Source organism: Petaurus breviceps, unplaced genomic scaffold, assembly GCF_028583685.1.
Source record: "Petaurus breviceps papuanus isolate PSGF00001 unplaced genomic scaffold, PetGlider_PUasm1.0 90847, whole genome shotgun sequence".
Taxonomy (NCBI): Eukaryota; Metazoa; Chordata; class Mammalia; order Diprotodontia; family Petauridae; genus Petaurus; species Petaurus breviceps.
The window spans coordinates 27564378-27580137 of NW_027187360.1; the positions used below are offsets into that span (position 1 = coordinate 27564378).

General features: G+C 45.1%; 1 protein-coding gene across 1 annotated transcript; it reads right to left on the reverse strand.

Moving 5' to 3' along the window:
- Window positions 1–1240: 1240 nt before the first annotated feature.
- On the reverse strand, window positions 1241–5262 carry NRARP (NOTCH regulated ankyrin repeat protein). Its single transcript, XM_069072755.1, has one exon. It carries the CDS (start codon window positions 4840–4842, stop codon window positions 4498–4500), a length of 345 nt encoding a protein of 114 aa, XP_068928856.1. The 5' UTR covers window positions 4843–5262; the 3' UTR covers window positions 1241–4497.
- Window positions 5263–15760: the final 10498 nt, after the last annotated feature.

Here is a 15760-nt window from a genome sequence, read left to right on the forward strand (position 1 = left end):
TCCGGAGCAGCTTTTGTTACTAACAACTTGGGAACTTCTGAAAACAAACTGGCAAATTACAGGTATATCAGAGCATCAAACAATACAAAACCCTTAAAAATGATTCCATCAGAATGTGTAAATTACCAGAAAAACTAGGCTGTTTATTTGAACTGGTCCCAATATCAGAAACTTGGGGGTCACTGACAATTGTTTCCTGGTGTAGTGACTCCTCTTCAATTAAAGTTCCAGGGATGTGTTTATATAAATACAAACTGTGACAGGATTAAGGAGTTCTCTCTTCGGAATTATTTTTCATATTTACATGTTCTACTTGTACCCAGGGATAGAACTCTGGCAGAGCCTCCCAACCTAAGTCTACTGTGGGTTAACCACAGGCTCACGCACACATAGTCCTCTCACTGATTCAACTACAAGAGAATGTTGGCTTCCTGCTATCCACCTCACAATCAGAGTTTCTGGGATCAATTTGAAAATCATTTTGATGGTAGATCCTTGAAGTTCATTTTGTGGTTAGGGATCTTCCTGGATCAAATATAACTGGGAGAGTGACTGTCTTCAATATGCAATTTCCCAGATGTTTGGGGTCTTACAAAGACTAGCTAAAACCCTTCATGTCAGCCCTAAGTCTCAGAGCCTTTTTCTGTTTTCTATTAAAACACAAATCCCCCTTTTATGTACTTCCTCTATACAAGTGTATGCTGCTTACTTTTTTCCCTGGAGGCCACTGAGCTTGGAGGCAGTCAATGGGGTAAGGTAGCCTTGAGCTCCATGGTTGGATTCTAAGAATGTGTAAAGCCTAAGAAAAGTAGAGTAATATAACATGTGCTTGCTGTAAGGCACTTCTTACAGCAAACCAAGTTTGCCCAGGGGATTTTTAAAAAGGCAGAAGTTTATATGCAGGATAAACAATAAGCATAATTATCTGCCTTGTGGTGCCAACTGAGACACAAGGACTTAGACTTAAGACTTCTCTAGTTGTTTGGAAAATCTTATGAGTTCTTTGTGTTGTTACCTAATATGTCAAGGTCATTTGATTCCTTCTTAAATATATGTTTGTGTGTATACAAACACATGTATAGATGCATATATTTTCCCACACATGTATAAAATATGCTGCCCAAAAGAAGTAATGATTTTCAAATAATTTCTTTAATCTTTGGAAATAGCACCTTTTAGTTTATTATTCCAATCTCCCCTGCAGGTAAGGTCCCATTTAAGGTTTTAAATCAGATGTTGGAGAAGGAACCCCCCCCCAAAAAAAAGACCAAACTTTTTTTTTTTATAAAAAGATCAATGAAAAATTTATTTATAAATTTTTCACTCTGGGACTACCAGTCTATATCATACACTCAGGAAGATGCTGTGCTGTACAGACTTCATCCAGTTAGAAATGATCATATAGTGACCCATATACAGCTTCAATATAAGCCTAAAATTCTTAACATTAATTAACATAATTAAAAGGTATTTGCATCTAGAGAAAAAAAATCTACAGAAAAACTCCTTTCTGGAGCAATCTGTGCATCGGCTTTCAATGTCTGCTTAAGTCACTGACATTATCTTCTTCCAAAATAAAATCACCAGGGATGACTGCCAGAGATGACCAGTCATGCACACACACAAAAGCCTCCTTCCACCTGTCTCTTCTCTTCTACCCCTCATTTTGGCATGAGGGGTCAAGCAGCACTATCCGCCAAATAAAGGGGAAATCTCATTTAAATCTGAATTATTCACCATCCCTTTTATTTCTCAGAATCAAAACAATATGGGGTGTGGGGTTGCATAGAAAATTGAAACTATAGGGACTAGGAAGGGCAGCAGCTTTTCAGGACAGAAGTGATGCAAAAAAATACATCAGCTCACACATTTTCAGAGCAACCCCCCCTCCCCCCTTCCCAAGGTCTAATTTTCCATTTCTAATCAGGTCTACAAAGCTCCAGGAGGCTGAAGAGGGACAATACTTTTCTTAAAACTCACTCAGCAATTAACACAAGAGATTCACAGTCTTATAGGTATTTTATAAAAATATAAATATGGGTTAACATGTTGTCTTCACAACACTGGACACAACTCCCTTAAGAACTGGGTTTATAACCAAGATTTCTTTTTAAAAAAATCATCTAGAACTTGGCTTAATATATGTTAATATTTTATATTATGTCATAAATGTTATGACATTTAATTGTGGCAAATTCATTTATCTTTTAAAAATGTGCAACCATCTGGTAACTATAATAAAACTCACTAGAAAAGGTATTGTTCCCCCCTCATCACTACACAGGAGAAGCACCAAAACGCTGGAATCGTCTCCATTGCTCACACAGAAAGTTTGCAAACCAAAAAAAGTTCTGGTAAATTACCGCATTAAATGAGAGAGATGCTTCCCAAAGTTTTTTTTTTTTAAACCTGGAGCTTTTTTCATTATAGCCAAAGTTTTCCAAAGAGAAAACTGCCCGTGAAAGCCATTAGCCAAAGCAGTGTTCAGTGCAATGAGAAAAACCGGCAGACTCAAGTTTTTAGTTTAAGACTAGAAAAAAATGCATATTTTTCCCACAAACCACATTGACCACTCACAATATTTCCAAACAAAAACCAGGCTCACAAACCTCACCCACAAATATACAACATACAAGATAAATAGTTTATAACAATTTTAACACCTCCCCCCCAATCCCCAGTACATAACTATTTTGTTCCTTTAATCGTCATGGTTAGGGCCAAAGGAGTAGTCAGGGTGGGGGGGAGAAAGAAAGAAAAGGTTATATAGCAAGGAGACGGCAGTGATGTAGCTCTTCTTAGTGCAGACACTCGGGGTGAACACACACACACACACACACACACACACAACACACAACACACAACACACACGGCAGGGGGCCCCAGTTTAAATTTCTGCCTCCCCGCTGTCCTTGTGCCAGGGCAGTTAAGAGCAGCATTGCCAATTGGACGTGCAGGCCACATTCCCAAAGCGACGGAAGGTGGTTTCTTCTTTCCTCCTGTTTCAGCGTCAAAGAAGAGCTATCCCAAGTCACCAGATGGAGAAACCCATTCATTCGTTCAGGGTTTCCAAGCTGTTTGTGAGAGCATGGGCAGCAGGGGGAGCGCATTCCTTGCTGAGTGCGCCAGTCTCCTCTCCTCCTCCGGCCTTCAAAGTCGGGCCCACTTCTTCCTTCCAGGCCCCTTCCCCCGTTTTCCTAACCCTGAATTCAATCCAGGACTTACTAAATCCCATTGAATTTTTTCCCTCGGAACACATTTAAAGATTTTTTTTAAGGAGGACCTTACATCGCTTATTCGACTTCTTGCTAAATTCAGGTGCACAGGGAGAAGGGGAGGGGGCTTGATTTTCCGACCTTCCCACAAAGATAAGGTCCAATCTCCCCCCTCCCCCAACAAATTAGATCCAGAATCAGAGATCCGAGATCTGTATGCTGATGATGGACAGAGGGAGCCCTAGCCCTCCAAACATGCTACAATCAAGCAAAGTTCTTGGTCTTAAATTTTAAACCGTGGGAAAAAAAAAATCTTCCAGGTGGAAACCACCCGCCCCGTGGACGTAAGCAAGAGATGCAAAATCCTGTCTCGGTTTTAGATCCTAGGGAGGATTTGTTTCTCTTTTACATTTTTTTAAAGGAAGAAAAAAATGAAACCCAGATAACAGCCACAGGAACGGTTAAATGTGGAAATGGGATCAATCTCTGTGCCAGAATACTTTATAAAAAAAGGACAACATCCGGGGCTGGCTGGCCGGAGCTTCCCCCAGCGAGTCTGGAGAGCTAGAAGAGCGGGTGGGTGGTGGGAGAGGGGGCCACTCTCGGCAGCAGACGGGGTGTTCCCAAGAGGCCAAGGGGAAAGTCCATTTTTAAAGCATCTGACCAGATTTCTAACTGAAACGGCAAATACTCCTGTGCTAGCACAGCCGAGGTAGATGGCAGACAATTTTACAGTAGAAAACAAAACCAGAGTCCAGCCCCAGACACCCGCGGAGGAGAGGGCTCCAGACGCAAACGCGGGTCAGTCACCAGGGGGGATGGGGGGGGAGGGGGGAGGGCGTCTTGGGAGGGGAGAAAAAGGAGTCCAAGCAGCTTTTGATGTTTAAAATGAAAATATTAGGATTTTTTTTACAAAAAAAAAAAAAACAACAAACCACACACACAGAGAAATCCCCCCCCCCCCCCCCCAGTCTCTTGCGCGCACACACACTCACGCACGCGCACGCACACATACACACACACACTCAACACTCTTCGCTGAGCCACCGCCTGCTCCGAGACCCCGGACCCCCGGGGGGTCCTCTGGGCGCTCGGCTTAACGGACGTGGCCCGCGGGCCTCCTGCTCTCCTGTCCCCGGCTCCCAGTGTGCCTGCGCCCTCCTGGAGCCTTGTCGTGCGAGGGAAGAATGGCGCAGGAGTTGTGGACAGGCTCCCAGGCTGGTGGAGAGTGCAGTGCGCGGCGCCTCCTCCGGTTCTGCCCGCGGTCGGGCGGCGCCGGCCATCACCGGCCACTGGCCGAGTACTTGGCCTTGGTGATGAGGTATAACACGATGTCCTGGTGACCCCCGAAGGCGGCGATGTGCAGCGCGCTCCAGCCGTCGCGATTGGCCAGGCGGATGTCGGCGCCGAACTTGACCAACAGCTTCACCAGCTCCAAGTTACCATCAATGACCGACTGGTGCAGCGCAGTCTGGCCCTCGGGCCCGAACGAGTTCACGTTGAACTCGCAGTTCGTCATGTTCTGTAGCAGCGACTGCAGCTCCTTCGTGTTTCCCTTGCGCACCGCCTCCTGGAAGATTCGCTGGCTCTGCGGGGCCGAGCAGGTGGACAGCTCCGCCTGGCTCATGCTGCCGGGCCGGGCCCTGGGGCCTGGGACTGGGAGGGGCGCGGCGGCTGCGGCGGGGCCCTCCTCAGCTCCGGGGCGCGCGGGCTGGGCGCGGCCCCAGCAAGTCTCCAGGGCCGGGAGCTCGCTCAGGCCGGTCGCGCTTCTCGACCCTGCGGCTGCTGTTGCTGTTCCTGTTGCGGCGAGTGGCAGCGGTGTAGGTGGTGGTCGTGGTCCCAAAGCTCTAGGGCTTCGGCTTCGGCCCCTGTCTCCCTCGCGGGATGCAGGGGCGCATGGAAGAACCCGGCCACTCAGCGCTGCCGTCCTGGACACGGGCCCCCGGCACCGGCCGGCGCTGCCCGGACCCCTGCTTTCGGGGGCGGGGGCCGGGCTCCCAGCCGGCTCGCGCCCGGGGGGAAGCCGCCTCCTGCCGCCACGGGGATCCGCCGCTGCATCCAGCCGCGCCGGGGGCCGAGTGAGGGGGCTGTTGCCGGGCTTTGCTCGGCCGGGAGAAGACTAGTAGGGCCAGGAAGGTGGGGGCAAGCTGGGGGTAAGGCGCCTCCTTATTACAACGCGGGGTGCATATCCTGTCGGGTCAGATTCAAACACAGCCCCACGCGGCCTCTGCTCCGCTCTGCCGCAGAGATGCAACCTCGGCGCCTTTTAGGCTGCTTATATTTGCATAACAATGGTGCACCCGTGACGCGACCGCAGTGCTGGGAGTGGGGCTGCTTATTGGGCTGCGACCCACGTGGGGGTGGGAACAGGGGGCGGAGGGAGCGCGGTTAGCCTTTGGGGGGCGGGGTCACCCCCCAGACTGGCGGCTGGCGGGGAAGGAAGGAACGAAAGTGGAGATCTTTTAAGGGGTGGGGCCGGGCTCGGAGGCGGGCTGGGAGACCCCCCTTTCCCTCCCACCCCCCCGCAGCTGCCCCTCTTTGCCAGACCCCGGGGACCACGACCCCTGGTTGGAAATGGCCAGAAGATTGGCCGCTTCCCAGCTACTCGGGGTGTCAAATCCCTGGATGCAGAAGGAACAAGGGTCCAAGAGCTGCGGGAAAACCCTCTGGTGTTGATTTCATTTGCTAGCTGCACAGGCAGAGGGAGCCAGTGAACAGCACAGAGAAGCCGGACGAACGGAGGTCCCCCAGAGGGAGAAAGGAGTGTGATGAAGGTAAAAAGATGTCAGTTTATTTACCAGGAGGAGGAAGTTACACACGCTCCCGAGATGCACACACACAGATTCTGCAGTTGCATACCTTTTTCTGATACCCATCCATCTTCAGCTCAACAGTTTCCTCGAGAAGCAAGCACAGTGGAAGAAGAAGCCACATTTTGGCATTTTACCTGCCCACAAGCTTGGTTTTGTTTGGGGACCTAGTGGCCGGTTATGAAGTCAAGGGGATGATGTTTAGAAATATTGAAGGGAAGAGGTCCTAGCCCACCCACTTTTGCAGTGTTCAGTAATATATTCTGAGGCAGGAAGAGGGAGCAGAGAGATGCAGGACAGGTTGGGGAGAGGTATATTTTATTAAGAAGGAGCATGTTTTTTTATTGGGTAGGGAATCATGATCTAATTAACTTAGTCTGCTTAATTTTGAGTTAGGAGGTATATATGCAAGTGTCTAGTGTGGGTATGGTTCTGAAATACCCATCCTAGTGCAAATGGTTCCCGCAGTAATTAACAAAAATAAGGAGCCTCTTTCATAAAATGAAGCTTGGTACATTGGATAGAGAGCCAGGAAGAACCTGGTTTGAATCTTGCTTTGAATCATCCAGTGACTTTGTGAACCTGGGCCAGCCTCTCAGTGGCCTAGGGCCTAGATTCTAGGCTACTCTTTTTAGACCTTGCAGTTGTAGGGAAGATTTGTTGTCTTATCTTCAGCTGGTAGGAATTCTCTGTACCCATGAAATCATCAGTCCCTAAGGTCTCTATTGACTCCTAATTAAGCTCCTCAAGTTACAGGAAGTTGAAGATTAAATAGCATGCAAAAAGTGGACCTCTAGTCCCAGGCCCTTGAAAACTAAGACCCCAGGCGCTACTTTGTCCAAACCAAAACTCCCTTCATTCCCACTGGAGCATCATCCACTCTTCTAATTGTTGAAATTTCTTTCTCAAGGTAAGTCCAGGGAAGATAGCTTACTGGTGAGACAGAATTCTGAAATGACTCATTTCTAAACAGTTTTTTTTTTAACTGACCAACATAACAGTCAACCTATTAAAACATGTTTGCAGGAGGAGACATTACCTGTCAAATTTTCTCATTAGGTTTTTACAGTTTATAGCTTGTTCTGTGGTCTCTGGAAATTAAAAAGGAATAATTTCTCAGAGTTTACAGAGTAAGATGCAGTCCCTTAATTGTCTGACGAGTTGTAACTTGTATTCACTTTGAAGCCAGTCCTGGAATTCATCTTAACAAGGTACCTCTCAAGTCCCCTGTGGGTTGGCTAAAACAACAATTTACACAATGGAGGAATCATTGCAGAGAATAGGAAATTTGGGAAAGTGAAAATTTTTGGTGGATCCTGAAGCCAGCATTCAGAAGAGCTGGGAAAGGAAGCAGCTGGTGTGTGCAGGCCAAGGCCTGGTCTTGGCTCAGTGCTCACTCACTAGCTTCCTTCAACTGTGTCCTAATTTAACTCTCTTGATGGTGAAATTGAAGAGGATCTGAGTGTAGGCCTAGAACCCAGTATGTCTTCCTGGGCGAGGTGTTATATAAAGTAGACTCACTAGGGAAGATTATTTAAGAGCTAGGCTTGGATCCCCATCTATCACCATCTTGTCTGATACGAAATACATATTTGCAAAGACCAAGGAGACTTTTGCACTATCATGCAATAGAGTAGGCTATAGTGTAAAAAGATTAGGCTCATAGATTTAGAGTTCGGGAGAGACTTTCATAGTCAATTTAATACAACCCCTCCCCCCATTATACAGATGAGGAAACTGAGGCTGATAAAGGTTAAACGACTTGCCCAGAATCATACAATAGTGGCAGAGGTGAACCTAGGCCATGACTCCAGTATCATTTTCTTTGCACTGCAATGCCTGATATATGATTGCATTTATTCATTCATTTACTGAGTGCCTACCAAATGTATACAGGGAGACTTCCAGTTATTTTCTGCTATATAACTTTAACTAGTACTAATGATTTACACTGTCCATGTCCCAGTTAAATGATTCAGACTTCACTTAGAGGCCCCCCCCCCTTTTTTTTTTGCTTTTTGGAGGGGGGAAGGTAGGACAATTGGGGTTAAGTGACTTGTCCAACGTCACAGGTAGTTTTTGTGTGTGTGTGTGTGTGTGTGTGTTAAGTGTCTGAGGCCAGATTTGAACTCCGGTCCTTCTGACTCCAGGGCTGGTGCTCTATTTATCCATCCCAGAGGTCCTCTTTCTTTAGAACAAAAGAGGGAGAGGGCAGTCTGGCACCACTGCCTATTCAAAGGATACTCCTGAAATAATGATAATCCCACCTCTGACACTAATGACCGTTGTGCCTTTTTAGACAAAGTCACTTAACCTCCCCAGGCCTCAGTTTCCCCACATCTATAAAATTCAGGGATTGGACTAGATGGCTTTAGCTCTTCAGGTTCTTATGAATCTGCATTTTTAGCATTTAGCATTTAGTGAGGGGACTAAGGGTGGAGTAACCTCATTTAAATGAAAATCAACCTCATTTTACAGAAAAGGAAATCAAGGCTCCTCTTGAGAAATGTCATGACTTGTCTAGGTTGAATTCAGCTCAGTCTGTAATAGACCTGGGATCAGAAATCAAGTCTCCCAGTGGCTGCATTTGTAGCTATAAAGAAGGAGTATAGAAAAAAATAGGATTACAAAATAAGGGATATAAAAGAAGGAATACAGAATTGCATCAAGGCAGAAATGTCAGGAGAGATGAATGCCTGAGGGGAGGCCACACTAAAGGTGTCCCCTCCCCCAGATTCTTAGAGTCAGAGAATGCTGGAGCTAGAGGAGCCATCTCCAGGAGTGGAAATGAACAGGCTATGGCCAGGAAGGTGAAACAGGTGCTGCTGTTGTTGATAGCTTCTAGGTCAGTTTTCCAGCTTTTTCCTCCCACTGTGGGGGGGAGGGGTTTGGGCATTTGCCTAAGGATAATGATGTACCTTCTGCTCAAATTATAGCTGGAGATGAGGGTCAAGGATCAACCTGTTTGCTGCTCTGATAACAGAAAATCATCCTGGAGGGATTGCCAGCTTGTGGAGGGCAGGCATCTCTCATCTCTTGGCTCTTTCCCCAGCACAGGCTTAGGTGCATAGGGTTGAATAAATTCTTGTGAGGCAGTGTGGCATAGTGAAAAGACTGAATCTGAAGTAAGAATATCTGTGTGACCATTGGCAAAGTCATTCATCTCACTTGGACTCAGTTTCCTTATCTGTAAAATGAGGGAGTTGAACTAGATGATCTCCATCCTCCCTTTTAGCTAAATCTAGCTCATGTCACCACTGAAAACCAGGGATCATGGGGGAAGCTAGTAGCTGGCAGGAGGAGAGATCCCAAAATGATTTGGCAGGTCAGACAGGAATGGCCTGTTTCTGCTGTATCTGAATGTTTCTAACAGAGATTGGGGTGGATGCTGAATGAATTTGTCTGTACACTTAACAATGACTTCCCTCTACAAATTTCAGAGGTCTGGGGGGTAGGGGTGGGGTCTTTTCCTTATTTCTCCCATCCAACATGGAGGCTTGGCCAAATTCTCTGTCTGTCTGTCTGTGTCTCTGTGTCTCCTCCCCCCTGTTAGAGTGGTTTGGAAGTGCTGAGAAATCATCTGTTTTATACAATGTGAAAAGGGGGTTTTCCCTCTATCTCATGTACTTCTTGGTGAAATAGAATAATAAGCCTTTGAGACCCTGGCCCCACCCTGTTAACTAACTAGTGCTTAATCTGGGATAAGTCTGAGAATCAAATGAAGAAGTCATGACTGAGGTTTTCTAAACTCATAGGGAAACCTGACTGAAAGTGACCAGGGAACCGAGCAGGATAAAGACTTTCAAATTTAGTCCTGACCACTGACTCTGAGCTCTTCATGCAATGGACCAGCAAAGCTGTCTTTTCAAAAGAGCATGAGAACTTTCTTTCTAATTAGTTCCCCTTCCCAGGACTAGTGATTGGATTACTTTGATGGCCAATAGCTACCTCATAGGAAAAGTTCCTCCCCCCTCCCCCCCATATGGACAGAACTAACCTCCTTCTAGGGTACTTTCTAATCTTATTCCTCTAATCCTTGCTACTAACCTATGGACCACGATGGCCCTAAGGGCAGCTAAAGCAACACCTAGTGGTTGAAACAGTAGCCAACAATAGACACTTTGGTTGCACCAAAGCAGATATTAGTGACATTGGAAGCTATGAAATGTTCCACTAAGCAAGGTGTCTTTATTGCTTTGGGCTGGCAGAATGTGTTTTGTGAATTATGCCTTACACAGGCCTTGTGTATCCACTAAGCCCTTGTCTGATGGTCCTCCGTGACATGGATGTGAGCCTGCCCTCTTAAAGGCTCTGTCCTTAGAATAAAACATCTGGCAGCACCTACCAGGCTGGAAGGGCTTCCTGTATTGGCTCTACAATAGGCTGGGACAGTGTGTATCTGAGGACAAACCTCGATGAAGAGTGGAGAAAGTTAGCCACCAGGGGATGATTTCTCTTTTGGCCAAAACAGGCCATGAAATTGCCTGCAAAGACATGTGTGTGTGTGTGTGTGTGTGTGTGTGTGTGTGTGTATGTGTGTGTTTGAGAGAGAGAGCTCATGAGCAGACAGAGAAGGGGCTGGGAGAGGATTAGTAATATAGAATATATTTCCACACTTGTGAAATAACAGAACTTTGAAGTAAAAATTTTTCAAGGTTTATTTTTTATTTTATTTTATTGATTTTATCCTAGTTGCCCCATTTCATAGATGAGAAAACTGAGACTCAAGAAGGTAAAAATGTTCAAGCTAACACAATGATCTGTATCAGAACCAGGACTTGAACTTTCCACCACCAGGTTTTTGCATTCTTCAAGTCCCAGTCCAAGAGGAGGAGAAAATGTCAACCTTCATAGAACCACCAAGTAGGAAATGCTTCTGTCTGTAAAAATTTCTTCCTCCTGAAAGCCACAGGTTAATTAGTTGTGCAAGCAAAAGGGCTGGGGGGCTGTCCTGGCTAGGATTACCAACACTGAAGTGAGTTGCAATGACTTGGTGGCTGTGGCTTTCAAGCTGTCAAGTTTCCTGCCTGCATCATTATAGAATGATGGAGGCACTGGAAAGAAACAGAGGAGGCTCCTCCCCTGAGTGACCCAGATGCCTTCTTCTGGAATTGCCTGCCTAGCAACTGGACGATGGATTGTAAAACTCTTGAACAACCTAGGATGATCCCTAGCAGCCCTCAGAGCCACATAGAATGAATCTCCCTAACCAGTCCAAGTGGTCACTGAACAACTGGAAACTGAGGGCTAAGAGAAGGTGGTGTAGTCCACCAGCTCCTTATAGCATGGGTGGGAGAGGACTGACTCTTCTAAGACCTCGGTGCTATTATGGGAGTTCGCAGACTCTTGCAAATGTCTGAAACTGTCCCTGGGGCCTGGCTGCTGTATTAAGGACTATGTTTCTGGTTGGGAGCATTCTTCTTATAAGGTTCAGTCTGGGGGTTTCTTTGAAATCAAGGAAGACTCATGGGTTTAATGGTGGCTGATGAGCCACAGAGTGCATACCCAGGGGTGAGAAAGAGCAAATCATCTGGTTATTTAATTCTTTGAGAGGCCTGTGGGTGATTCAGAGGCACCAGTCATGCAGAGGATAAAGGCAAGAGCCTTCTGACTGGGCTTTGAATACCTTTGACTTCCTTAAGAAGCTCAGATTTATCCCCAGGAAAATATCTCAGATTGCAAAGGGTATATGATAACAGCCTCTTCAGGTCACAAACCAATTGCCTAATGTAGGAGCCCCCCTCAGTCCCCTCCCCCAGCTTGCACTTGCTGGTTGGTGTTGCTAGTAGCTACTGTTCCTATTCAAGGTTCCAAGGATAAACTGGGGAGGCTGGATTTATAGTACTGTCACTCACAAGTCCTCATTGGCTGCTTCCTGTTGACAGTCAGCTAGACATAATTAGGGTTTTTTGTTGTTATTTTTTGCTTTTGGGGGGACAATTGGGGTTAAGTGACTTGCCTAAGGTTACATGGCTAGTTTTTGTGTTAAGTGGCTGAGATCAGGTTTGAACTCAGGTCCTCCTGACTCTAGAGCCTGTGCTCTATTCACTGTGCCACCCAGCCACCCCCATAATTAGGTGTTTGTTTTTTTTTTTTAAGCAATTTTTTAACCAAAAATTGGGTTAAATAACTTGCTCAGGGTTACACAGCCAGTTATTCCTGGGTGTGGTGCTAAGTATCTGAGCCTGGGATTCAATCCCCAGGTCATCCTGACACTAGAGCCGGTGCTCTTACTCGATGAGCCATCTGGCCACCCCTAAGCAATCGGGGTTAAATAACTTGCTCAAGGTTACACAGCCAGGTGTTTCTGGGTGGGTGTTAAGTGTCTGAGTCTGGGATTCAATCTCCAGGTCATCCTGACACTGGAGCCGGTGCTCTTACTTGCTGTGCTACCTGGCTGCCCTGATAATTATTATTATTATTATTTTGCCTTTTGGAGGGCAATTGGGGTTAAGTAACTTGCCCAAGGTTACACGCTAGTATTTTTGTGTGGGTGTTAAGTGTCTCAGGCCGGAACCACCGAACTCGGGTCCTCCTGACTCCAGGGCCAGCACTTTACTCACTGCGCCACCTAGCCATCCCTGATTAGGTTTTTTAAAAGGGTATTTACTGAACAGTAAAAAGTTGGTTCAGAACATCCCTAAGTTGAGGCAGTTAGGTGGTACAGTGAATAGAGCACTGGCCCTGGAGTCAGGAGGATCTGAGTTCAAATCCAACTTCAGACACTTAACACAAAAAAACTAGCCATGTGACCTTGGGCAAGTCACTTAACCCCAATTACCTTGCCTTCCCCCCTCCAATCCCCTCAAAAGGACATCCCTAAAAAATCTGGGGGACATCTTCCACAAATACTCTTTCTGGACTCAGTGTGTTTCTCTGCTAGATGCCTTGTTTCCTATTGATCCCTTCTCCTGATGATATGGTCAGTGTGTGTGTGTGTGTGTGTGAGTGTGTATGTGTATGTGTACACACTATAGTTACATTTCAAGAGTTAACATTTACATCTCAGAAATCAGCAAATGCTACAAATCAGGACTTTTTGTTGTTGTTGATTGTCCCAGGGGTGGGGAACCTTCTGCCTTAAGGCCATATGTGGCCCTCTAGGTCCTTGGGTGCAGCCTTTTGATTGAGTTCAAGTTTTATAGAACAAATTCTTTTATTAAGGGGATTTGTTCTGTGAAGTTTGGATTCAGTCAATGGGCCAAACTTGAGAACCTAGAGGGCCACATGTGGCCTTAAGACCACAGGTACCCCACATCTGGGCCCTAGACTTAAGAAAGTGATAGAGAAATGTTAATAATGCAGATTAAACCTAAAAATGTATTGAGCCACTTCAGGGAGCCATTTATGAAACATTTACTAGCATTCGCATAGATATAATACTCCTTCTGGTATAGGCACAGAGGTCTGTCCCCTTAAGGCTCTCCTGAGTTTGGAATCAACTGATTATCTGGCTGCTACTGAAATTACTTCAGCTATTTAAAGGCTCCAGGGGCATGGTTAGACAATCATCTATTCCCTTCCTGACCCAATCCCTCATAAAGAGATCACAGGGCATGTATCATGTTATATATTTAAAACTTCATCATGCTCTTACACAGATCACTCTGGTTTTTATACAACATAAGTATGATAATTCCCATTTTAAAGATGAAGAAACTCAGGCTAAGAAAGTTGTAATGACTTGCCCAAGGTCATACAATAAATGGCGATGGTAGTAGCACAACTCCATTTTAGGTCTTTCTGATGCCAAGGAGAGTGTTTTTTCTCATGATGCTATGTTGCTTCTTTTTACTTTGTAATAGGTTCACCCAATTTCTCTGGTTCATACTAGTAGCTGAAGTTTATATACTGTTTAATGTGGCTGCTAGGTGGTGCAGTAGGGAGAGTGTTGGACCTGAGTCTGAATTCAAATCCTGCCCCAGACATTTAACTGTGTGTCCCTTAGTAAATTCACTTAAACACTATCCTCCTGAGTTTCCTCATCGGTAATGTGGGGATAATAATGATAGCACCTACCTCTCAGTGTTTTTGTGAGATCAAATAAGTTAATATATGTAAAGGGGTCTTCAAATCTTAAAGTCCTATACAAATGCTAGCTTTTATTGTTGTTGCTATTGTTTACAAAGTGTGTTCACAATCTCTGGATCTCTAATATTGTTGTTTCTTCCTCACCTGTAGTTTTTATTGATTAAAAATTTTTATTAATATCTTTTGGGGGTTTAAAAAATTATTTTTGCTTTTTTGGAGGGGGAAAGGTAGGGCAATTGGGGTTAAGTGACTTGCCCAAGGTCACATGGCTAGTTTTGTGTTGTATCTGAGGCTGGATTTGAACTCAAGTCCTCCTGACTCCAGGGTTGGTGCTCTAGTCACTGCACCACCTAGCTCCCCCCTATATCTTTTGTTTTTATATTACATTTAATTCCACTTATAGCCTCTCCTCCTCCTCTCTTTTTGTAACAAATATTTTTGTTTTAAAAAAGAAAGAAAGCAACGCAACAAAACACATTAGTTGAAACTGTCAGTCTATGTGATGTTCCACACCCAGAATCCCTTACCTTGGCAAATAAGGGAGGAAAGTGTATTTTCTAATATCTTTGGAGGACAACCTTGAATCATTATAAGCATCCAACATTTACTTAACTAACATGTTATATCACTTTACGCACATTATCACATTAGATTTTCATGACAACCTTGTGAAAATAGGTGCTAGTAATATCCTCAAATTATAGAAGAAGAAACTTAGATTAAGATGGTCACAGAAGTAGTAAGTGTCTGGGAGTGGTGGTGGGATTTGAATTCAGGTCCTCCAAGGTTCCCAGGTCTTCCCATTCTTTGGAAACCCTTTGAGGGCAGGGCCTGTTCTGTTTCTCACCTTTTGATGCCCAGCACATAGCCCATTTCTGGGCACATTCTAGGTCCTCAATAAATGCTTACAGCATATCCACCCATTACCACCTTCTGCAAAAAGCTTCTCCCAGCCCTTCTTAATCTTGGTCCCTTCCCTTGAGATTATCTCCCAGTTTATTCTGTCTATATCTGATACCTACATAAAAGTTTTTGCTTGCTGTCTTCCTCTTTAGACTGTGAGCTCCTTGAGAGCTGAAATGGTTTTGTTTTTGTTTTTTTCCCTTTCTTTGTATCTCTAGTGCTTGTCATGGTGCCTGATACATCCTGGGCACTTAAAAAATGCTTCTTGCCTTGCTTGGACACTGAACTTCCTGCGAGTAATCAGACTATCCTTGCTAGGTGTGGGAAAGGCCAAATAGTAAAAGACACAAGAAATATGGCACAAAATGGCAAAACGAAACACTCGGACAGCAGACAGATCAGGAAAACGTGTTCAGAATAATGTGTATTGGGTTTGGGATGAAATAATGGCAACATCTTCCAAAATGGGAAAAAAATAGTCATTTAAAAATATCTAAGAGCTGTGAACTTTATTTTTATTGCAGAGCTAATCACATCCTTTTACACATTTTATAAAACAAGTCACAAACACCACAGAATCTTCTAGCAGGGACAAGTGAACTCAGCATTCGCTTTGAGCAAAGGTCACTCTCACCAGGAGGAGGACACTCTGGAAAACTCTTCCTAAGGGCTTGAGTGAAAATTGGGAAAGGGGAGAAAAACTCCATTTAGATCCATGCTGGGGTGGGCAGAATTGGTGCCTGCAGACAAAGGCTGTTCTGTGATCTCAGTGTGGGAAAAAACTATCACTGACAATTACAG

Coding starts and splice junctions, on each gene's coding strand:
- NRARP (XM_069072755.1), bottom strand. CDS start 4,842: ATGAGCCAGGCGGAGCTGTCCACCTGCTCGGCCCCGCAGAGCCAGCGA.